General features: G+C 40.0%; 1 protein-coding gene across 3 annotated transcripts in view; it reads left to right on the top strand.

Annotated features, from left to right (window-relative positions):
* The first annotated feature begins 10,400 nt into the window (after positions 1 to 10,400).
* The window catches only part of slc6a6b (solute carrier family 6 member 6b), a 28,576-nt gene continuing 12,875 nt past the window's right edge, over positions 10,401 to 26,101 (top strand). The window contains exons 1-6 of one of the 3 annotated variants that reach the window (XM_036530859.1): positions 10,401 to 10,797; positions 20,336 to 20,565; positions 20,806 to 20,940; positions 23,476 to 23,710; positions 24,269 to 24,401; positions 25,739 to 25,873. In XM_036530859.1, the coding sequence (XP_036386752.1) occupies positions 20,337 to 20,565; positions 20,806 to 20,940; positions 23,476 to 23,710; positions 24,269 to 24,401; positions 25,739 to 25,873 (867 nt within the window). In that variant the 5' untranslated portion in view covers positions 10,401 to 10,797; position 20,336. Of the gene's footprint in view, positions 10,798 to 14,446; positions 14,899 to 17,361; positions 17,657 to 20,335; positions 20,566 to 20,805; positions 20,941 to 23,475; positions 23,711 to 24,268; positions 24,402 to 25,738; positions 25,874 to 26,101 lie in introns of those variants that run through there. The other 2 variants (XM_036530856.1, XM_036530858.1) reach the window with 2 other exon arrangements.

Here is a 26,101-nt window from a genome sequence, read left to right as displayed (position 1 = left end):
GTGCAGACTCACTTCAACACAGACAGAGCAGAGCTCCTTGACGACTTCACTGACTTATTTCATTTAACAAGCAACAGTGAATTACTTACAACACCACTTAAACATTCATATTCATTTGTCATATCATCATGGATATGGAGGCAAAGTTTTTTCCAATATTATTTCAGGTGATGGAAAAAAGAAACATAAAATATAACTTTTTACGGTGTGCTCCTCTTCAGGCCTCACATTACATTGCTCCATTACACAAGCCTGTGTAGGGAGAGTGCAGCTGTTCAGCATTAGTGATACAAAATGTGAATCTGTTGTAGTTACAAAAAGGGAAAGGAAGGCAAAATGTTGAAACAGAAACTGAATAAGGTACAGCAAGGATACAGCAAATGATCATGATTGTGGTATCAATGAAAAAAGCATGCAATGAAATGTACTTTTAAATGGAGATATTATGCAACTCAAAATTAAATATCCTGTATATGAATAACACTGGTCAGTTTGGCACCAGAATATACACCAGAATTGTTAAGAGAATACCAGGCCAAATGAGGCCTCCAACCTGCTAATGTGAGCTTTTTTATTTTCCAAATAAATAAATTAGTTACCAAATAAGAAAACAGTTTTAAAATATAGTAACTATTGTATATAGAACAAGCTGCTTCTAAAAATGTATCTGCATCATTGTTATGCATATGGCCTCAGATGATTGAACAGAAATATCCATCGATAACCTGAGTACAACGTGTATCATAGAATTACAGTGAGATACGTCCCTCAGTTTTAATGGCCCAGTTTTCATTTCTGAACAGAAGTTGGAAATTAGATTCCACTGTGAACATGTGATTGCACCACACGTAGATGTTGGTTCGTCCACTCACCGCACATCCTCACATCACGTCGATCAACTAGATTTACAGATTTTCATTTTTGAAGGGAATAAAACAGGGATCTAAACTGGTTAACATTTACATTTACATTTACATTTATTTATTTAGCAGACGCTTTTATCCAAAGCCACTTACAAAAGTGCATACAGTAAGTCAGTCAGTAAGTCAGTTAACACTCAGAGCCCAACCCGCCTTCAACCTCACTGGACACATTCTTTGCTACTTTTCTCTTTTTCTCTTCCTGTCTCCTGCAATAATAGCACAGCATGCACGGGTCAACAGAGCAGGTACCTATGGGCTTTAATTTTTGTTTACGTAGAAGTGCCAAAGCACCCATTAAGAGCCCGTTAAGAACGTCATTGGGAGGCTGTATTTAAAGAGGAGCTGCAAATTCTTACGAATAAAAGAAACTCCACAGATCTTTACCGTCCCATCTAGTAGATAAATGTGCATTGTTAATGGTATTCATACTAATCTATGCTCTTAGATGTAAGCCTGCCTTCACTACACAACCCACTCATTTGTATTATTCTTGGGGTGGTTAAGAGCAAAACAAAGGACTGCATGAAGGAGATGTAACTGATGGATGCATGTGCCAGTGCAGGGAAGGTATGAGTTAGTCAGCTATAGAACGTCTCATTAACTATCTACACATTCATGTCTTACATGTTTGTTATGTTAAAACTGCAGATGATTGTTAAAAAACATTGTGTTAAGGCATTGTGTTGAGATATTGCTTCTGGGAAAGCATATCAAAGCAAATTTTCAGGAATGAACTCAGAATATGTATCTATTATCCATGCTGATTTCAGGTGGAAAATTCTGTAATCTGAATGATTGTTTAACCCCTCTAAGTGCTATTGGGTAAGGTGTTAGAATGAACACTGTTGAGTCTGGTGACTCTGTATATTAAAGTTCTGAGTTTTTGTGGTTGAGGTAATAATAGCATTCACATGCAAAGGTAATAGCTATATGTAATGCACCAGCCAAGGTTTGTCAAAGGATTCTCTCTGCTTGTTGTTGCAGTGGCTTTGAAATGTGCTGCTGTGTACCAGGAAGTGATGCTTTTAACTGTTTTTTTTCTTTTCTGCAAAGGACTTCCTGTCACATTTTCCTGTCAGCGCCATTCTTGGCAGACCAGCTGATCTGAGAGAATTATTTTTATGTCGTGCCTGTCACAGAATATGTCGTGCCTGTCACAGAATATATTTCCTGTGTGGAGTAAGAAAAAGGCTTATGCAGCAGAGGTACATTAAATTCCTATTAGTGCTACCTTTATATACAAAACTACTTAGATACTACAGACTTATTCCTGTTTTCTCTTTGTTGTGCACCACCCCCATGTTAGAGTTCGTTTGAAAGACTCGAGCTGTTCATGCACGTCATGTGTCTGTTTACAACCACCACACATAAAAAAGGAAGTGATTTTTCATTTTGCCTAATGTTGCAGAAATGAAAAAGACAACGAAAAAAAAATGCTGCAGTTTCCCTTTTTCTGCTTCCTGTTAAGTACGGATGGAAAATTACTGAGTAGCTCACTCAAAAACAAGGCCGTGTAAAATCATTGCTGTAAAAACCTGACTCAGAACTACACTCCACACAGTAAGGTTTGTGTAAAACAAGTTGTCAAGTTTAGATTTAATCGCAACAAGGGATCTATCTGAGGATGGAGGTACTCAGAAAGCATCTCAACAAATTAGGACAAAGAACTACAATTTTCACTTTGTTTCTGTGATGCAGAGACAGGTACAGTACAAGAGACATTGTTTATATATTAGCAGGTAAAGCTATATCATTTTCTTGTATGATCCATCATATAATAACATATGTTTAAATAGTTAACACAAATTGTAATAAATGTTTTAAATACCATTTTCTGTATTTTCTGCAAGGAACTTGACATGTCTTTATAGCAGTTGGCCTTTGAAATATCTTTAAAAGGATCGGGCCTAGGTATGTATTGCCTCAGGGATTATTTATTCGGACTGAAAACAGAGTGAATTAGTGTTCTAGATTAATATCCCAGAGTGGCTCAGTCAGTAAAAGCACTTGATGTTTCAATTGCAAAGCTGAAGCCTACAGCCCAAGTTTGATCCCAGCTATGTCATCGGTCAATGATGACTAGGAGCCCACAGCAGTGGAACAAGTTGGTTTCATTCCACTGGGGATGTAGGGGAGAGTAGGTCAGCCAGGGGCTTGCCTGTCCTGTGTCTTACCAGCTTGTTCATCTGTAGTTGCCTGTCGTCGATGATTGTCAGTCCCAGCTCAACATGTGGAATCGTTGTCAACCGTCAGCGAGAGACTTTCAATCTTGAGCCATTCAGGGTACACAGCCAAGAGAGCATAAATGAACAAAAAGGAGAAGAAGGGTGTAACTTTCTTGTGTAGCAAAGAAGATACTTTTCTTCAGTTATGGCAGCAATTTGGAGGGACAAGAAAGAGGAACAATTAATCAGCTAGGCTGAAGAAAGGCCAGAGCTCTATGGTATAACAGAGAAACAATACGGCAACAAATTCATAAAATCCAATCTATAGCAGGAGATATGGCTACTATGGCTACGTTCATTGTCTTCCTAAGGAGCAATGTTTAGCTAACAAGCCAACAATATAACAAACTGACTTAGCAAACTAGGATGGGGTTGGAGAGGTATGTTAACTCTCCACGCTGTGGACATGTTTGTAAAGGAACTGTCAGCTCTAGTTTGGCCTGTGTGTTTCAGTGCATCTTTTTCAAAGATTGTTGGCCAACACTTACCCTCTATACTGTCTATACCATCAGAGCTCATTGGCACTTGTGAAATGTGTGTATCTCCAGCATTAGAAGGTTTATCAGCCTTTTTGATCTTGAGCTGTGGGTAGACTATCATGGTGGCTTCTGTGAAGTATAAAATCACACACTCTCAAACATTTCTTAGTATTTGAGTCTTTTTTATACCCGCTGTATGTGTACACTGTATTTTATATTATTTTTGCTTCAGAATGGCCTGGATTCTCACACCTGGCAGGACTCTCTCCCTTCTGTTACCCAGTTTCAATACCCCAGCATCTTGAGATGGATCAAATAACAAGTGCATCATTACATTTTGTTGGATCTGACCAAAGGTTAATTTGACGAAGCAATATTCAATGCTTCTTTTTTACTTCCTCTGTTAACAAGACAATGGGATATGAGGAAGTCCAGCTTTTGGTGATGTGTTCTCAGGTGCATGTGTATTATTCTCGTTCAATTTGTGGTCCTTTGTCAGTGATACTATCATGAGTATGATGCTACTATTTCAAGACTAATATTTTATAGCAACTTTTCTATTGATCATTTGCAGTAATATATACTATCTTCTTAACATTTTCACTTGCAGGTTGCTGCCGTCAAACTAAATTCAAAATGTGCAAATCTTGAAATTTACTCAATGTCCAATTCATGCAGCTTGGAGAAGATATCCCAAATTAATTTTCACAACATTAAACAACATGTTCCACAAAAAAAACAAACAAAAAAAAACAACACCTTCAGCCCCCCCGTATACACACACCCTTACACAAAACAGCAGCAGTAACTTGTTTTGTTTATAACAGCATGTAGCGTTGCAGCACCCTGTTGTAAAATGAACACTCTTCGTTTGTGATTTTTGTAAACACATCCATTAAAAGCAGCTGAATAAAATGGAAACAACATGACCGCCAGTCCCTTGCATGACATTATGTGCGACTGACCGAAATGAAAAGGCTGAATTAGCAATAAAACACATGGAAGTAATTACGGAGACAGTGCACTTTTGCCAACAGTATTTTCTTTTACTTTATTTTAAAGGAGTTACAACATCAGCTTTAAAAAAAGTTGCACACAAAATGTACCAGAAGGTGAATGTGGCTGGTACAAAGTGCCTGAGGGATTACAATGCAGCAAGGAGAGAGTGCACGGAAACTTCAGGTGATCTACTACGTAGTGAATTGTACGATTTCTCACATAAGTCTTAGAATACCTGAGACTCATTTCAGCAAAGCATTGTGCCAATGGAAGAGTTCACACAGGAGCTCCTAAATCTGTGAATGACAAATGTGTTCTTAAGTGAGATAAATGGCATGGATATGATGATATGATAAGAACAGCCTGACCTATGTATCGTAGGATGATCCCTCAGTGTAATTTTATTGCCATCTATGTGGGTGACCTTTGCACAGATTATGACATCATTCAGCTGTTACATGATTTTACAATAAACGGACAAGCTGAATGTAAACATTTATGCACCTAGATACAAGAATCTGTCAAATCCTCATAACATATGTATTTACATGTCAGCAGTCATCGTTTTGGTCTGTACGGTTTTAGATCTGGTTTATTACACATTATGTGGACCATAAGAAGGGGTATCTACATGTATGTACTCTCTCTAAGTACATACATGATTCATTATATATTATTATCTACATAATAATGCATTTGGTTACATATTTGTATGGTGTCTGCAGATTATGGTTGTTTTTAAGCAATGTAAAAACAAATCATGCCATTAATGAGCATGTAATGATGCAAAAAGGCGTAATATAGGTATAGTATATAGGTTATACAGGTCTGAGGTAGTGCAAGCTAGCATCATACTTCACACTGCTAATGCAACATAGCAGCATCCTTTAGATTTCATTCTGCTCATCTTCTCAAACTTTTTGAAATATTTTATTTTTATCACACTTATCACAATGTTTCACCTAGCACAGAGGGTAGCCTCAAGATTTACTGGTTCCTTTTTGAAATCACATGATATTTTCAGAGCTGTAGATACAGAATGACAATGTCTTTGGAAACTATATTCAGAAGAAGGAAGTGTAAAAGGGGATATGACTTGTGCTGTTATATAAACATTGAACTGTGGAAGATAGCGTCCATAATAATAGTTGGAAAAGAGTGACTAAAAGATATAAAGGATTTACCATTTGAGTTGGACCGATGATGTTGACTGTTTTGATTAATTTTCCTAAATCTGATCATTCTGATTACAACAGCTTGGAGCAGAATGCTTCACATGCCGAATGAAGAGGCCTGAAGCATAATCAGGCCAAACGAGAAAATACTTTAAAAGGTGTAAGGGACTGGAAGATCTCAACTTCCTCATTCACAGCAAGATGAGAATCTTGGGCACCCCCACCCACACACACATATTAATGTTCTTGGGTTTAGTCACTTTGGATGCAATCTCATTTCATTACTGCCTTGATTTTTTTTCTATCTCTGTTAAGGGAGAGTTATAATGCATTCATCTCTGACAGTATGAACCCCCACCTGGCTAATCCCCAGCCTTGCCTGACAGGAGGCTAGGCTGGGCCACATGACTTGGCCACCTGTTTGGGCAGAACTGTGGGCTGCAGTGTAACTAAAGAGAAATGGCAGGCAAATTGTACACAGATTCAAATCAAGATTCAAATACCAAGAATATGGAGCTCTGCAGCAAGCATTTGTTTCCCATCCACACACAGAACCTGCAAGAGAAGTAGAATTTGCATGTAAGAATTAGAATGATGATAAGCAAATACCCCATTCTCAGTATTCTTAAACAAAGTGGGCTCATATTCCATCGATTAAAGTGAAGGGTAGAAGATGAACAAAATGCCAGTCATTTAAAAAAAGTATTGGTCACAATCATTGCATTGTACAGCTCGTAAAAGCCTGATAATAAATAATAATAATCTTATGATTTGGTAATTTGATGAAATGAGTATTGCCTTTCTGGAGAGAAAAATACATTGATAATGTACTGGTAGGCAGGCTTGGCCTGTAAATGAATGTAATTGAAATGGTCTGTTATTTATTTATTTATTTATTTATTTATTTTACGGGTGAATATGTATTCATTAAAATGTAGGTAAAAATAGTTGTTATGGTCATTCATTACTCCTTCCATGTCTGTTCTATGAACAGAATGTTTACTAGGGGCAGGGCAGAGATTGCATTTGAGTCACAAAACGCATCACATGATTGCATCAAGGATCTTGTGATGAAACACTCTTAATGTTCTGTCTGCACAAAGCCGAAGGCTCACAAGGGTTTGTTTCTGTTATTCTTACCAGATGAATATCCAAAGATTCAATGCTTCCAATGAACAAACTGACAGTGCATCGCTCATTTGGAGCCTTTTGAAAACAAACTTAATGGGCTCACAATGTCTCCAACCCAACCAAAGAGGATTTACTCGTTTGTTTGGTTTGGTTTGGTTGGAGGAGACAGGAGATGGCTAATTAAGAGGTTGGTAATAACAGACCAAAAGACATCCATTAATGCTGTTTTGCCATAGCAGATTCTGAATAACTGTAAACAAACCTTAAGATGTCTTCAGTTGTGCGTTATTCAGAGCATAAAACTTATCTCAAAAGTATTGGACTTGGTGAATAGAAAAAGTGTGGACCCTGTCATGGTGAAACCATTACTAAATCATGTCCTTGCTGATTATATTATGGGGTGCAGTGAAGGGTTTGAATGGATACAGTTCATATAGCTTTAACATTTTCATATTATGTACATCTTAAGGGCATTTCTGTAGATACCCCTTTGATATAGGTCCTTAGTCAGTATTCCTCTTTTCAAATGACAAATGAACAGGAAAGTAGTGGGAGTCAGGGTGTGCATTGACTACCTCCCTAACTACCAAATCATCACTTGAGTCTCTGTGTTGACTTAAAAAGAAGCTGTATATCCATGTCATGCATCAGTTAACAAAACAGAGCTGTTTAATATTGTATTTACGGTTGTTGTAATTTTTAATTTGGGGATACAGGTTGGGGACACTGAGATTAACTGGTTATCGAAAGATGTGACATTATCACTTGGATCAGAACCATTTATTTTCTGGATGTTTCACATGCATTGATAAAAAGGGACAAGATATAATATTTTATACCTGCAGTAAGATACACAATAATCTGTCCAGGACAGCTTTCCCCTCAATTCAGGGGACAGAAACCTGTTCATGCTAGTGGGTTTACTGTTATCAGAGCTTTTAATACCATGAATCATGCCACTTGTTTCAGTATTGAAATAAGAGAAAATGCATTTGTCTGTGCCAGTGGCCCATGGCTAGAATTTAAGAAAGTACTTAGTGTTCTTATTTTTTTCTGAGTGTAATGTTTCGTAAGGATTATGTGTAATTGAATATGTATGAATGAGTGTGATGCACCATTGTAACATTTCCTTGTGTCAATGTTGTATTTTGTTTAGAATATTTTCACCTGCTCTTTTCAAAGTTTTGAGTGCATGTATAGATTCTGATGAAATCAGGGTACATATTTACTATTTCACCTCAATTGTTTTATACAGTGATTATTTTGGGATTATTCACACTGAATTTTTAAAGGTGAAATCATATAGTTAACTTATATATTGCCTCTTCATCCATTTGTAATAATTCCAACATGCGATATACCTCAGAGATCACACAGGTTCCATATCACTGTGGCGTACTGAAGAAACAATGGTTACATTACATCAAGTAATGTGTGTGGAAATAGAAAGGCAGGCATAATGTCAACTGTCAAGTGCTTTTCCACTTTAATGGAGGATCCATGATGGTGCACCCACAGTTCAGGGTCAAAGAGACTGACCAAAACAAATCATTCTCCTATGACAAAAACAATAGTTATTTTCACGCCAATAATTAGACCAAATAGTTATCTATAATACGAATGCCCTAGAGAAACATAAATAAGGCTTGGTTACCCTTTTGTACAATAACATGCTGTAACATTAAATCCAGAAAAAGTCTCTGTTTGCACGTGTCCACTATCAGACAGCCCTTCCCAGCAGAAAACAACCTTACAACTTCCAGCCATGTTACTTATATTATGCTATTTTATTGCAACATTACCTGTGACATTACATACAGAGGGAGTACTCTGCATGTGATGACATTAAGTTGCATCTACTACAATCACCTACTACATGTTGTTGTTGTTGTTGCACATTGTATATTTCAGCTGCTAATATATTTATATATATATATATATACACATATGTAATACACTCTGAATCAGGCCTGTCCAGGATGATTTGATTCCCATAAGCGATTGAGTCTTAAAATAGGAATTACAAATGAATTGTAAAAAGGAAATGCAGTGTTAAACACTTTCGAGCATGGCTGTGACAACCACTACTTTGTAGGCCTCGATGTTGTGGCAGAATCACTGTTTAATCATAAACCTGTGAACTGCGACCGGTGCTGCCACACTGGTCATGTGTGCGATGTGAGCCATGTGTGTTTGCATTTCCTGTCTGCTCTGTCTTAGAATTTTCCACAGTACAGACAATGGAATGCCCAGCCTGACTTGGGTCGATCTTAAGAAGACCATCTGAAAACTTAAGAATGATATGCTTTTAGTAGCAGAGTGCATAGTAATGTTTCTATCCTAGTATTTTTGATTCTATCCTAGTTTTTTGATCTAGTTGACTCCCAACAGAGTGCACCTTATGCTGCACAAAATAAAACAAACCCCAATTTTTTACTGAAACATGTAGCCATGTCCATAACTCACGACACATACTGTTTTCTCAGTAACGAAAGAGCTGCCATACATTAGTCACAAAACTCAGTTGAATGTGCAGTGCAACTTAATGGCAATCATTGAATTGATGTGTGGAGGCAACAGAGTTTTTAGCAGTAGTGTGAATGTTTATGTTGCCATCTGTAGTATAGCACTGCTAGCCTGGTAATGATAGGCAAGCTTTTTTGTGATGTCATTGTCCTAAGTAACTCCTCCCAGGTTCTCCTTCCTAGGTCTTATTGTAGAGGTGTTAAAAAATGAGCCTTTTTAGCAGTTACTAACTTTGGGACCTGGATACACCAACAACACAGTAGTAGAAAAGGGGTACCTGAAGCACTAGGCTCCATTGTCTGTAAAGTAGTTGAAATCACAGGGACATTTAAGGAAAGTCTTATATATTATTACATGGTCAGTAATTCTTACACTGAATATTTATATACAAAACCAACATAGGCTACATACATGTGTAGGATTACTGAAGGTGAGCAATTAATAACTCTTCTATTGTTTCTGGTCGTAGGCACTGGTGATCATTGATTGGAGTAACTAAAGCATGAATAACTGCTGAGTGTTTCCAAGTCAAATGATAACTTAGCAAATAGCAAGGCAATTAAATCAATTCACTATACGGTTCACTGGTGAAGAAACATCCAGTTGAGGTCCTCCAACGTCTACAAAACAATTACATCTCCTCACGTGTTTGATTTCGGCGAAGCAGGTTGTTAATATTCACTGCAAATATTACAATCCAATTACATTCTGTCGCCATCTTTTCACACGAAACAGGAGTTTGTATGTGCTGCGCTCTAAGATCGTCACAAAAATTCTACAAAGCACTATTGTATGACCCCCCCCCCCCCCCCCCCCACCCCCCACTCCCTTGTGCGTGTCGTTCATATTCAGCAGACGCAGAAGATACCATGTACTGCTCACGATAGAAAACGGAGGGAATACACGTTGCTTTTCATACGTTGTTGCCTACAGTTTAATAGTATTGTATGCACTACATGAAAACATCCATTTCGCAGGTTTAGTGGATGCTGTGTTTATGTGTGTCAGAGGGGGTATTTATCCACCCCGTTCACCGACGTTCTCATGGTTGTCTGAACGTGCGCGTGTGTGCATGTTCTCAGAGCAAAGGCAAAAGAATGTTGAGTAGCGCCGATTTTCAGGAACTGTCACTTTAAGAAGACGCTCTCCTGTTGCACGGGAGGCAGGCCGGTGTTTTTCCACTCTGATGTCTAATGGTCACCCATTTTAAGAGACAAAGGTCAGAAAGAAAAGCTTATAAATTAAATTTACTGCTGTAATTCTTCTATTCAACACTCAGCCACCGCACAATAGACAAGGGACAGCTCACTTCAAAAGGAATAAAAGGAAACCATTGCAGGTAACGAACATCGCAAAACATACATGCCACTGAAAAATAGCTAAGAGAAGACAAAGAATAGGTTTTTCATTGCAAATTATTTTGATTGTGTGTGATAAGAGAGTTTGTTGTTTATTTTCTGTTTTTTTCTTCCTTAATATACATTTTTTCTTGTTCTGCGTGTTTTTTTTTTCTTTCAGTTTGTTTAGGGTACAGTTAATCATAATTGGTATAATTGCAAGTATCTTTTCATAAAGTCTCATTTAAAAGCTTCACTGTTACAAAAGTGGGATGTTTTATTTGACAAAAACTAGCCGCCCACTTGCATTGAGAAAATGTTGCATGGTAACTACTGATGATGTACGACGAGCAAGGGGTAGTTGGTAACGCGGATGCTACATCCGTTAATCAGGTTTTTCAAATTTTTTTGTCGATTCCTATTAACTAACCCATATGGGACCATCTAAATGCTGCCGGGTTATTTGTTTAGTGTTTAAAATGTACCATATACCATCAGAACACAACTGCACAGGTATATTTGAACAGGGATACAGGTAAAAAGATGCTCAAAGGATCGCACTGATGTCTATACAAAATCATTTGCTAGCTATGTAAACTTACTCTCCCTCTCAAATGAGGTGCATGGTAGGGTTGTACATTTTCTGATTTTGGCAATAATAATAATTAATTCCGCTTTGTCCTATTTCCTCTATCTGGTATTGAAATGACCTCCTTATAAACGACGACGTGATCTTTGGTTACAGTCATAGGCTACATAAATAATGGAAGCTAAGAGGATTAAATTCCTTTGGCATTATAAAACATTAAATGTGTGTGGATGTGCACGTATTGCAGTTTGATTTTCCCCTGAAGTATGTTATTTGGAGAGAATATGGCTATGTTGGTATGAAGCAACAACGCCCGCTATTGTTCGCTTCTGTATGAAAAAGACTATGATTCTACACCCTCATCACACGTGCGTAGCTGGATTGATAGCGGTCCTTGTTTGCGAAAACGGAGTGATGGTTATTATGGAGTACTTATTTTTGCTCAGTTTTTAACATGTTTGGGTCTGTCACCTCAGTGGTTCTTTGTTAAGGACCGGTGCGTGACTTAAGATGCAGTGTGCTGTGCCGAAACATTGTCTTGTTACATTGTTACAGACATCTAACGTTACAGTCAGTCTACGACATACTATGCAGACTGCTTAAAGGACGATCGCTTGTATTCTGTAAAACGTAGGCCAAATCTTGAATACGGAAATAAGTGTGCTTGCCGAGGCAACGCTAATATATCCGTCTCAGATAGTCGCTTTCCTTATCTGAGACAGAAACAGGTCTTGTATCCGCAGCTCAGACACCATCGCGTTTTTCGGATTCACCCTTTGGTTGCATGGCTCCGTCTTGGTAGTTTTTTTCCATAGCTAAGTATTATCAGGGGTTATTGTTGGACATTTTGGGTACATTGACACTGATTATTTGGAATGTTAACAGTGTCCTTGAGGAAATAAGAATGGGTAAATAAACACGAAACGGATAAGAACAATACAAAGGTACAGCCTGACCTCTTCTACATCGTAAATTAACTGAGGTCTTGAAATGAATTTGGCGAAAGAAGACAAGTCTGTGGTGTTCAGTAGCAATGCCCAATTTTGTCCAATCGAGTCAGCTGTTATTGCCAGTTAGGAGTAGCTGGAAATGTATTTCTTCATTCTTGGTCGCTGTCAGCTAATGCGCTTGTATTTCAGTTGTAAAATGAACTGGCGAAACCAGGCGATCTTAAACGATTAGAACCAGAGCTGGAACAAGATACTTTTAACGTTGTTCATCCACCCGCTTTTCCCGCAAGTAGGGTTACTTCGCCTGTTTCTGATTTCAGAGTGGTTGTCACTGAAGTTTTGTATGAGTCTGTCGTATCAGGAAATAGGCCGTGGTCAAAAGAAGATATCCAAATACGATTCATTTCCGTATTTCTGCTTAGTTCACTCGTGGCATGAGATATTTTAAGTGTTCAAATGGAAACTGGGTAGTTTTATCAGCTGCCTATCTAGCCCCTGCGACTTTCTCTCGTTTCCACGTTCTCTGACAGCAATTAGTTGTTTCTCCCGATATTGCATGAAACATTTACGCTATAGTTGCATGGATTATTTACCAGCCAGTCGCCTTGCTTCTTGATACACATTTTGACTGTTTACGCGTTCATGTGACCGTTTTATGTCAGTTGCCATGGCGGCCGAGGTAATATTCACGCTTTTTTAAACAAGACGGATTGATTTTTATCGATAGAAATGTCCCAATTTGATTCTGTTAGCATAGGATGTTCAGGTGCAAATTCGAGAACAGAAAAGAAAAAAAAAATCCCGCACGTGCTTTCATAGCTAAAATTTGGATTAGAAGACAAAGCGGGATGAACGTTCAGCTGCTTCCCTCCCCTGGCATTGTAATATCTCAGCAGGACCGCAGACCGTTGGAGTTATTCAAGCAGGATTATAATGTTCCTGTAGAAAGGTAATAAACAGAACGCTACATAGGAGCTGGCAACTTACATATGTATTGCACTTATCTCTCCTTTTTGTGAAAACTGTTTGACATTTAATTGGATATCACAGCCTGGCCTGTCACATGTAGCCGTATATCTATTTTAATGCGAGCTGTTGTAAAGACACAAAACCCCAAAGGTTACATAAGCCTTTTTCACTAAGCAAATTAGGCTGTCAACAATAACAGCATCTATATAGACACAAGGTCTCTCCTAGAAGTCCTACACAGGTCAGTAGACAGATTCTACCTTCTGAGAAATGTGAGAGGTTTACTCTTCCAAGTCAAGCATTCTAAATCCATAAATCTGTTACATAATATGTAGGGCCTCTGCTGTTATTCCAGAAGTAAGTAGGGAAATCCATGCTGGAAGGCTGCGAGACTGCCGTCTTCTGGACATACATAACTCCTGCTTTTGATTGCATGTGTGCTGGACACAATTATAAACTATTCACTAAATAAAGAATAAGGGACATCTGAATCTTGAAAGCATTGTAAGCTTAAAGTTGCTATTGCTCCTTTTTCACATTTAATTCTCTTTTGTAAGGGGTGGGGGTTGGGGGAGGGTGGTAGTATCAGTGCCATGGGTGCCAACAGTTGGTGTAGGGCTTATGTCACTATTTTGTATTTATTATTTTTGAGCTGATGGCACATTAAAAACTTGCACGATGCAAAGATGCAAGTCTGAATGCTTTTGGGTGCACTCTCAAACTTCTATATTACTATGTGGTGTATAGGTAGCAGAGGCAAATGCATAACATTATCATCACATTCATTCAAATTATGCTGCTGCTGTCTTACAGCACTGCCATTGTCATAACTACTGCCTTGTTTCTACATGAAATGTTTATTTCTTAATCATGGCACATGATCAAAATTATATCCACAAAATGATTGAGAAGACAATGCAAAAAGGAAAACACTGTTACAATGCCCAATTGTACTCTGAATTAGCCAGAGGGTGATTTTTCTGATGGAGCTGGTTCCACTCTTTATCTACGTTACTATGTCGTTATAGATTACAGCTGAATTTCCATACTTGTGCAAAACACAAGATCATGACCATATTTGGTGCCTAACCCTTGTATGCTTTGAATAGATGGTCATGCTGATGCTGATTCCACAAGTTGTTTCTTGAATTGACAGTTTGCCATCAACACCCAATTTAACCAAATGCCACAGAGGTATAATAATAAAACATGTTTTTACAAGTAGTCTGAAGAGTAAACCTTTGACATGTGGAGATTAGTTCAGTTGTGCACAAGTTTAGCTGACTCTGTTGCTCAGGGATTGATCGTTGAAAATGGCAAATATTTATACGAAGTGACAATGGTTTGTTTGGGTCCACACCCCCATCTACAGCACCCCTCCCTCCTTCCCCACAAGGGGTTTTAAGCATTCGCAGCCCATCCAGTGAATGCCAATGTGATGCTGGAACCCCAACTACACAGCACACAGGTCTTGCTGTTGGCTCACTCTCACACTGCCAAGGTGGTGACTCTCACAGAACACAGGAACACTGGAGCATTCAATCAAAGCAACACTGCATTCTGCACTTTCACCCAAGAATGGAGCAGAGTGACAGGTAAATTATGCCAGGACACTTCTCAGCATGGGTAGGTTTTCTTAAATCCTTCAGTGGTTGTGCCTGACAGCTCTGCTGATGGATAACTTTGCCATGTCAGAGACGTCTGTATTCTATATATGTGTTACAATTTGTGCAACTGTGATTTTGTGTGTCTGTGTTTTTTCCACTGTAGCTCAGATAAAGTACTGAGTGATGTGATTGGGTATAGCTACAGGTATGAACAAACCAGATGATTAAATATTATGGATTAGTGTCGTAAAACAGTAGGGGATACACACCTACAGTGAGTCATGCAGGATGGGTTTGGTTCACGGGAATATGATTCAGCGTTCAAAGGGTATGAGTGGCCTGCCTTGGTCATACCTGAGATCAGTTCTATGGCTAACCAATAGCTGGGAATTTATCAATCGCATTTACTGGCAGGACAGTGTGGTTTTTTATTGTTCAGTTTGTCATGGGTGTGGTTATTGAACTAAAATGTTTTCCCGTGTTAGTAATTTTGTTAGTCACGATTATAGTTTTACTACAGACTCCAATAGTCTGAGTTAATGTGCTCCATTACAGCCATACATGATGTAAAGCCCTCTTAAGATACTTAACTGCAAAAATACCCCAAACTTTAAAGTGAAAGCCCTATTCAGCATAGCCTTTCAAAATGTTGGACCTTGGTCCAAGCTTTAGTCCTCCACATGTATTATACTTGAAAGGAAGATAAACAAGGGACATTCATGTACTGTGGGGTAATATACGTTATGGGGTGATAACGGTATGGGCTTACTAAGGCTGGGTGCTTTCGAATGAATGGCACTGACACACAAATGACCTCCTGTCTGAGAGATCATGACATTGCTCTGTTGAGTCTTACTTCATCAACATTTCGTTACCTACATGGCATTCTTAACTCTGCTTCCCTGACTTTATCTGAAGGGATTAAAGAAGTACATTATGAACTTTGAACAAGCTCTACTAACCTACTTCATCCTATGACCTATTTCCGGTACGTACCAGATTTGGAAGATGGTAAAATCACTGCAGAAAAATGTCCCCCTCGTGTGCCCTCACCCAGCATTTATGTAATGCCACTGTGCAGCGTAGACAAAGTCAGTGTGCATCGTGGTAGCACACCGAGTGTTGTTTCGAGTCATTTGCATACATTCAAAGTTTCTGTATTGGTTCTGTGGTTCACTTATAGTTTCTGTTGTTACAATCTACAGAGCCACTTTTTTAGAGCCGGACTCTCTTTACGACGACCAGTCTATGTACTGGAATGCATCAAATGAGGGGAGGAAGGAGTTTAATGGCCCTCAGGAAATGTACATGGTCTTAAAATAGGGGCATTATGTAAGTGCACAGAGACTCACGTGGATTCCCGACCTGAAGTCTCCCTTGATGCCCAGGACCACAGAATGTGCATTCGTTTCAGTTGCACGACAGAGTCTTTTATGGACTGAAAGGCTTCCCAGCTGAAGGCATGGGGTAGAGTAATGTTAGTGGTCCTAATAATAATAAACCTCAGTGATAATGTCTGTGTGGCTTGACTGTTATCGCACAACAAACAAAAATAAAAAGAAATAAAACAGTATCTGTATGGACCTACATCACAGGAATGACTTTTGTATTTTTCACTTCGACAGTGGGAAGGAATCAGTCTTTATCTGGGTGGGATTGATTGAGATATTTGAAAAATTGCAGGCCTGGGGTTCTTCAATCCTGTGTTTTTGAAATAAAAGTCTGGTTCTCTTTAAATGGGTCATAGGATTTTTGTACAATTGCAAAGCTGTGGTTAGTCGTTCTTAGTTTTCATGCTGAATACAGACGATGCAATCCAGAATTGTATTCTTGTATTTTCTTGTCTCAAAGTCAGTTGGTTCTTTGTTCCCCATTGAAGTAGTTTCTGCCCCTGTAAAATGTACGAAGCATCTATGTTAACACAACACTTCATTGTAATTTTATTGATTCCTCAGTTCCTCGCCAAAAGCTTCAAATAAAGGCTGGCTGATGATGCACAATGCTCCTTTTTGTTCACGGCTACTGCACATCTCTCCTATGCAAAGATTACCCAGTGCTCAGCACCCAGCAGGCTGTAGAAAATGAAGAGGAATCACCGAGATCTGGAGACACAAACCTCTAACAGTATCAGAAAATCCACAATTGAATATATATATATATATATATATATATATATATATATATATATATATATATATATATGTGTGTGTGTGTGTGTATGTGTATGTGTGTATATATATATATATATATATATATATATATATATATATATATACACACACACACATACGTGTGTGTTTGGTGTGTGCATGTATGTCTGTGTGTGTGTGAAAGAGAGAGAGAGCTGTCACACAAGGTTTTGTGTGTCGCAGGAGACTTACAGTTTGAAATTGCCTCAGTGGAAATTCACAGGGGTGTGCACTGCCACCAAGTAATGTTCTTGCTTGGTCCGTCTGTGTCTTGAATTACAAGCGCACATGATACATGCAAAGTGGATGATTCAAACGATGATGCTGTGTTGGGGAAGTGGAAATTTACAGTCGGCAGTCAGGGCAAAGCATGTCGTCCTCGGCTCAAAAGCTGTGCCCAATCTGCAGATTGCATTTAATTGTCTTTAGTCTGGGGGAGGGTCCTGCTGTCAGCTCCATTTACAGTGAGCTGAATCTACATTAAGGCATTTAGCACAGAGGCATGGTGACAGCTGAGAGAGCAGGACAGAACAAACGACTGCTGCCATGAAGGAACTGTAAGTTTAGTTTCCAAGACTTCCCTTTGAATGAATGGCTTGGAATGACTTTGATTGATTTTGATTTTTATTTTTATTACAGTTAAATGTGTTTATTCAGTTGTTAGGGAGATCTCTGTACTTCTGTAGAGGTCTTTGCTGTGCTACTTTTTTTCCTCATTTGAATTGTTAATAAAGTTGTAATTGCCTGCTTTTCGATTAATTTTTAATTATTTTCACAAAAAAGTTGTAGAAAATCAGCATTTGAGAAAGTGTCTACAGAGACGTGGGGTTCTGGTAAAGATTCTTCATCCAATTCAAACTGTTTATCATGGCTTGGCTGTTTTCAGAATCATATCTGGAAGTTTGAGCTGGTTGAAATACGGTTATCTGTGCCCAGGTCAGATATTCCTTCCGTTACGGTGTTAGCAGTAGATCGGTCTGGTTATGGGACAGCTTTCGCTTTAGCGGTGTGTGAAATGGCAGAGAGACAGCGTTGGGAGAGAGAAAGCAATAGCGAGAGCACGAGACTATTTTACCTGGTTATGTAATGTAGTGGGGTGTTGAAAGCCGTAAAGCTTGCATGCACAGCAGGCGGGTTGAAAGCTTGTGAAATTGACAAGAGTACGGTTGCACTGAAGTACAGATAGAGACAAAGAAATGGATGTGGTTGAGGTTTTAATAAGTGTCCATGCAATCAGCTATACAATTATCAAATAATCTTACCCTTATTAATAGCAAAACCAAACCTTAAACAGAAATTTTACAGGAAGAGTTTGGTGAGCGGAACCTTGCAATAAAACTATGACGATAAAACCATAATATCTAAATAATGAAAATGTGCTGGATGTCTTCTCTTACTTTGTGTAGAATAAATCCCTTCATTGGCCATACACGGGAGCCAGACGAAGCTCAGCCTCTGCCATAACCGTTGGCAGAGGAGTCAGTTGAAAATAAGCCTCAACTTAAGTTGGCACAATCTAGCCTTCACTTAGTGAGGCAGTGCAGCTTGCCAAAGAAGAATCTAAAGCTAATCTCCAATTTGTGCTGTGAAAGACTGTAATTGAATGAATTATTTCCTACGCTTTTTTGACACCGTAAACAACATCACGGAATGCCATGTTGAAAGACATGGTGTGGATATCCATGGCAGCTGATGTAAGATGTTTAATACATTTTGGTTCTGGTTCTGAGCGTCATCTTCCCTGTCACTCGAGACAAATCTATGTCTTTGCAACCGGAGAGCCGCTTGAGAAATGTAGGAGAGAATGAGAGAGAGAGAGATGGGGACTGAGGAGCTTGTTTGGGAGTGGCATGGCTCCCAGGGGTAGGCTTAGAGACTAATGAAGACAGTTAAACGATTGGGAGCTACCACATAAACCTGACAATTCCATTGATTTTGTGCCGGTTCTGTATTAACCAGGCGGGATGCTGTATTTATGTCCTTTTGTCTTGCCTGCCACAGTATCCAGAGTGATTTTCATACTTTTTTACTGCATAATTTGATACATTTTCGAATGTATTTCTGTTTTTGAGCTGGTCTTACTGTGACAAGACCGCTTGCTATGTAAATATAATAGGCACCAAACTAAACTAAAATTTATTTATGCTGGTGATTTTTGTTTCTCATTTCATTTGTTTCTGTTAAATTCTCTGTTATAATTAGGGCTCTGGTGGACAGAAGACATCTATGGAGCCTTTTTTGTAACCAAACAGAAACCATATTCTGTAGTCATATGCATTGTTGATCTGATGTTGAAGTATAGATTGATTGGGAAAATGTCTTACCTCTGTGATTCCATTCTCCAGCTCTTGTAAGTGTCTCTCACACTGTATATGTACAAAGTAGGCTTTCCGTTGGATTGCTTTCATGATGTGCTAGTGCAATGACAGAAATCATGTATATGAGCTTTTGTTACATTCAGTTTTCAGTTTCCTCAACTTAAACTTTGAGCCGTAACTACAACCTCATGAAACTGAGTGCAGTGACTTCGTCGTCATCATCTTATCGTTTTATGTGCTTCTTAAAAGAAGCATGACGTGAAGATGAGGCAAGTTCAGTGAACAGCAGCTCTCAGAGCTCGCAGTTTAAGTGACACCAGGCTGGAAAACCAGTTAGGCTTACAGGCGCCAAGGCATTTATTACGTAGGTAACCCTGTCCTCAGGATTTCAGCGATGGACTTCTACAGCTTTTTTAGCTCACGGTTTGAAATGGGATACCTAAGCCAGTAATAACAATTCCTTCTTGGAAAAGTATCTTGACAGTATAAACATGACGTGAGTTAAAGCTGCAGTGTTTCCCAGAGCAGAGCTGTAAAAGGTACAGGAGTATTTTGTGGCCTGATAATAGACATGAACAGCATATGTGGCTAGCTTTGCTCCTGCCTTTCGATGGACAAGGTCCTGTCCAGTGACCCTACACAGCTGCCGTGACGCCCATTTTGTGTCAGTGGCTGACCTAATTTTAGATAAAGGTGTGTTTGTGTGTCAGCGTGTGTATGTTAGTACATAGGGAGCCAAGGAAATGGGAGAGCAGTGAAATCTATTATCCTTACGTAGTGAATGGCAGACTGTTTCTAGAGGTCATTTGCCCCTTGCAAATGCAGTCTGTTGCCCAGCACACGGTGCTGTATGTCCTTGTTTCATATTGCTAGCCCCATGAAAGTCAACATACCTTTCTTTTCCCCTCTTCCCTGCAGCATGGCACAGAAAGAGAAGCTCCAATGTCTGAAGGATTTTCACAAGGACACCCTGAAACCCTCACCTGGGAAGAGCCCAGGCACCAGGCCCGAAGACGAAGCGGAGGGGAAGCCCCCGCAGCGGGAGAAGTGGGCGAGCAAGCTCGACTTTGTCCTGTCGGTTGCTGGCGGCTTTGTAGGTTTAGGGAACGTTTGGCGTTTTCCATACCTCTGCTATAAGAATGGCGGAGGTGAGTTCTTTGGTGTTATTAAAAGGTTATAAATCATTTACCCTGAAGATTCACCTAAAAGTAAAAATATTTAACAAAAGGTAATCCAGTAATTATAAGAGTATTAATGAGTGGAGTCCACCAAAGCAATTTCATTCTCCACTGATGGAATCTCATTTTAAAGTTATTTTAATGCTAATCATCGAAGGGGTTATTTTTTAATTGAGATTTTGACTGATATGCCTTGTTTTATCCTCCCAGGTGCATTTCTCATCCCGTACTTCATCTTCCTGTTTGGTGGAGGTCTACCCGTCTTTTTCCTGGAGGTGGCTCTTGGGCAGTTCACCTCTGAAGGTGGAATTACCTGCTGGGAAAAGCTTTGCCCCATCTTTACCGGTAAGTCCAGGTGACTGTGGTGGATTTTCAAAAGTTTGTATTTTGTCTATGATGAAGGTTTATGTTGACCCTGGGGCTCTGCATACCTCCCAGTGGATCTGCTACTAATGGTAGTTTTTGTTGTGGTAAAAGTCTTATGTCTGTTACCTAAAGGGCCTCAACATTGTGATTTTGTCATTGATATGTATGGGTTGAGACAAATGCATTCACGCTCATTACATTCAATGTGCCCTCATAACCTGTAGATGAGAAACTGAAACCAAATGAAACCCTCGACAGGCAACATTTGCTTCCCCTATGCATGGGGATGTATTGGAAGGCAGAGATTATTACATGATCGTATTTATCTTTATGAATCTCTGCAAGAAATTCCTGGATTGTTATGGATGGATCATGTTTTCACAACATGCTTGCTAGGTTTCTGAATAAGCAAGAGACCTGAGGTGTCCCCGTCCTGCCAAACTTCAACAGAGTTCAGGTTTTTTTTTCTGCTGCTGGTTGCTAGGAGTCGCGTAGATGCATAATGTTCTCTTCAGGTGGCATTTCCTGTTCTACAGCTAACTGAAATGTGATTCATTAACCATAGCACATGAAAGAAATGGTCAGGATTCTGTGGATTTTTTAGATCAATTGGAGCACGCACACCAAACAGGCCTCTCTATATATCTGTCTCTTTACATTGCTTTTGTTTTCATTTATTTCTTGCTGCGTTAATAATTAAATAAGTATTCATACTTTTTTGAAGCCATACGAAATGTAGTCTCCTCTCTCCCTCTGAACAGCGCATCCCAATAACTAAATCTTAGCATCTTGACTCATATGAGGCCACATACACACAGACACACAGACCCAGAGTCTCAGGCGTGTACAGAGTGTACTGAATTCTGTGTTGCCATGGCAGCAGTGTAGGAAAACATCAGAGAGATGCCTAGCAATGAGATCCAACCCAAAGAAACAGACATCTTAGGAAACAGAAATCGGGAAAACAGGCGATGAGAAATGCAACAGCAAATGACAGGCAATATCAGATTTGTACACATGTGTATGTTTACTCTCAGTGCATATTTGTTTCACCAAACTCTCGTCCTATTTATAGAATAAATTGGGTTGGGATGAGACGGGATGTCAGCAAGCTGTTAATTTCAATCCTGGCTGCTGGTTTTAGCAAGCAGTTTCAGTTTCATTCAGGCAAGTGCCAGTGGCAGGGTGCCTCCTGTTAGTTTGCACAGTAATATTACTTATGAGTGGAATGGCTGGGTTAAGAGTGGAATAACCTGGGCAGGAGATCTCCAGCAGCTGTTAATTAGCTTGCCGACTAAAGGAGGACTGCTGAAACAGCTGTCTGTTAGCCTGGCAGGAGCACTGCTGAAAGACAAGCACTCACAGGTGGCAAGTGCCATAGGCATTGATTATTTTGGTCTACATCTATTGCCCAATTTGAAATTGGTAGGTAGTGAAGGAAACACAATTGGTATAAAGGATTTCAGCCTTGGTTCTTGGTTATTTTCCATATCATATAAAGTGAGCATTTTATTTTATTATATAAAATGAGCATGTGTCTTTGGGGGAAAATCCCTGGCATTTGTAAATAACTGGCAGTTATCTAACAGTGGCATATCTTGCTAAATAGTTTAGTGCAGTATCAGTTGTCTATTCAGATATTTAAATAGACCTCACATGTAGGGGTCCAGTTTACTGAATTCTAGGGAAGTCCATAAAATAATATGTAATGTTTTATGGTGGAATTTATATTTAGCTGTAATTGACATACTGTTTACATGTAGCTAGCTTCAATAAATAAACTAAAGCTATTTTAACTCAAATAGGCACACACTCAAGTTGCTGAAAGTTAATGGTTACTTTATGGATATTTAAGGAAATAGCTTGCTTTTGCACTAAAACACCATATTAGTAATGAATAATAACTTCATATTGAGAGTTAAGAGAATATTCGGATAGCAGCAGTCCATATAACAGAAGATAATACTTGACATTGACAGTATAGCAGCTAACTAGCTGACTAGCAAGTACGCAGTTTGCTGAACAACCCCTTTCTCTCTCACAGGAGTGAAATGCTGTTTGTGTGATCACTATAACACTGTAACACAATAACTTTTGTCCTCATTATTATTTTTTTTTACTTTAAACTTGCTTAAAATGTTAACTAAATGAGCTGGCAAGTTGTTACATTGTTGCACTGCAGAGAGAGAAATGCTATTTCCTTGTAGTGCCACACCACCTGCAATCTTGAATTTACTGGTATAAGCCCAACATTGATAATAGGAACCATTGTGTAATCTCCTGGCTAACAGGGCAGGAACATTCCCTGCATCGCTAACTACCCTCCACACTTATATATAACGGACACTTATCAGCGCTTTGGCATTTTCTCCACCTAGATCTATCAGTGCATGCGAGAGAACCACCAGGTGGCTTTACTAAACACACAAACATTATGACTTTCTTTTTCTTATCACATAACTTTCTGTGTGAAGAGAACAGCCAAACTTATGATGTGATGTTTTGTTTTGGCAGGTATCGGCTACGCTTCTATCGTGATCGTCTCCCTTCTGAACGTGTACTACATCGTGATCCTGGCCTGGGGACTGTATTACCTGTTCCAGTGCTTTCAGCCTGAGCTGCCGTGGGCCAAGTGCAAGCAGAGCTGGAACACCGAAAACTGCGTCGAGGACACCGTCCGCAAGAACAAGAGCCTCTGGCTGGCATCCAACATCACCAACTTCACCTCGCCTGTCACTGAGTTCTGGGAGTGAGTGTTCCAGGCAGACCCCTGTATCACTTCACTTTCACCTCCATGCTCCATGTCCTCTCCTTCCTTTCTACACCATCTCCCATCCCTCTGTCACGGTCTTCCCAACGGTTGTGTTTACTCAGTTGGCAGCATGGACAATGAACGCCTGCGCAAACACAAGGGAGAGTAAACACTCCAGATCAGACAGGCCGAGGCAGGAGAGGTGGCTGTAAACTCCATTTCAGCCACTCTCAACTCCCCTCTCATCTAGCTGTTCATTTTGCATGCTTCCTTTTTTTTTTGTGCCTCTTTATTCTGTCAGATAATATTTCAGCCATTAGGCGGCACACACCCACCTGTCCCGATGTCACCTTTTGAAAGGGCAAATTGTAAAAAGGGTGAAACGGGAGGATTTGCATGATAACGACAACCTGGTGGAATAAGTAAGAGAGGAGCGCTCGCATAATGAGATCCCGATGCGATGGGGCATTCAGATAAGGAGTGACCACGGTCTGCACCACTCAGGGATTTCTCTCTTTTTCTATTAAAACCAGCGACTGTGTTTTCTACCCACAGACGCAATGTCCTCAGCATCTCCAGTGGCATTGAGGAAGTTGGCTCGCTCAAGTGGGATCTTGCTCTGTGTCTCCTGGCTGTCTGGGTCATCTGCTTCTTCTGCATCTGGAAAGGAGTCAAGTCCACAGGGAAAGTGAGTTTGAGATGAAGCTGTTCTCGGGGCTGTTTGTTTGTGCCGCTGTCACGCTTGTTTGACTCAGCTTGATGAAGTGCATCTTGGCCTGGCGCTCAAGGCTCTTAGTGGTCGCAAACCACCGGAGCCTCCCGTCTGCTAATACAGCACAGGATAATGATGGGGGGAACGTTCCCCTGGCAGAATTTGCCAGCCCTCCAGAGACCACGGGGCACAGAGGTGAAATCAATCAACTACCTCTTTGTCAGATTGTTTAAATCGTATTTATTGATTGCTTCGCCTGGGTGTATATTTACCCAAGGTACACCATTATAGTTGTCCTTCTCTGTTGCCAACAGAGTGTCATTTTTCAAGGGAGTGTCTTACCCTTTAGATTACAAGAGCAGGCCTCACACATTGTGAATGGTTCTGTCACATGCAGCTGTATAAGTACATGTACATGAAGGTTCCTCATTTCCTCAATAAAGTGATCTTGAGCAGAAATCAGAAGACAAGTTAACACATTTATATGTTTTTGATGCCAAAACAAAATGGCTTTCAGTTCGTAACTAACACCAGAAAGTACATAAACTGAAAATTACCCAGTCATTATGCCATGAGCAGATACACAAATGTACATAAACATTATAGGCAGCTCCAGAAGCAAACCAAAAAACAGAACGTTATAGACTCTAAAATTCTTGAAAAGACTACAGAGCAGCACAGTACAGTGGAAGGAGGCCAGCAAATGGCTTGAAGGTGAAACAAAGCTGCAAGGTAGATCAAGAACAAGGCAGCTTTAAAATCACATGTCGGGTTCCACACATACAGTACAGGCTGTACTGTCAGACAGCCTTGGAGTTTACACCACTCTCATTCTTGTTGTGACGGTCTGAATCCCAGAGTTTTGACTGGAAAAGGAAAAGCCAAGGAGATAGGGTGGTACAACACATCTTCATTGGAGAGGCCCTTACAAGGCCCTTATGAACCCTCAGATAGCACGGTCACCTCTTCTGTCAGCAGAGTGCCACAGACGCCTTTGTCTAGTCCCACCCACGTTTGGTCAGTCTGACAACACAGGCAGCTGGACATCTCAATGCAGCTGCAGACAGATGGGCCCACGCTGTCTCTAGCAGAACGACAGATCTGGGAGCTGGATATGCTGCTGACAGCGTTTCCTAATGCACTTGTGGCAGACTAGTGCCTTCTTCAAATTCTTACTGCTCATTTCAGTGCCAGCTGAGGGCAGTGACTTATACACCCGTTGTTGATCATGTTCCTTTGCCAGTATGTTTTAGTGCAGCAGATATGATGACCCACAATATGGGTGGCTGATGTGAGCTTCTCTCTGTTTGCAGGTCGTCTACATCACTGCAACCTTCCCCTTTGTCATGCTGATCGTCCTGTTGGTCCGTGGCGTGACTCTGCCAGGTGCGGCCGAAGGGATCAAGTTCTATCTGTACCCGGACGTGTCCCGCCTGAAAGACCCCGAGGTATGCGCCGGACCCTGGATCTTTGCACCCTTTTCTCCTGTCTCTTAGCAAAGTCTGTGGCTGTCACACCCTTATCTCCCATGACCTTCAACCCCATGCTCTGCAATACAGTATACATTTCCCTAGGTCTTTTTACTGAGCCTCGATGTGTAGCCATTAACCCGGACCCAAATATCATAAAATCATTAAGTGTTAAATACAGGACGGGCAGAGGGGGATGGGGCTCTG

The sequence above is a fragment of the Megalops cyprinoides genome, chromosome 6 (genome assembly GCF_013368585.1).
Source record: "Megalops cyprinoides isolate fMegCyp1 chromosome 6, fMegCyp1.pri, whole genome shotgun sequence".
Classification (NCBI taxonomy): Eukaryota; Metazoa; Chordata; class Actinopteri; order Elopiformes; family Megalopidae; genus Megalops; species Megalops cyprinoides.
The sequence above is the reverse complement of the archived record's forward strand: the minus strand, read 5'-3'. Positions and strand labels throughout refer to the sequence as shown.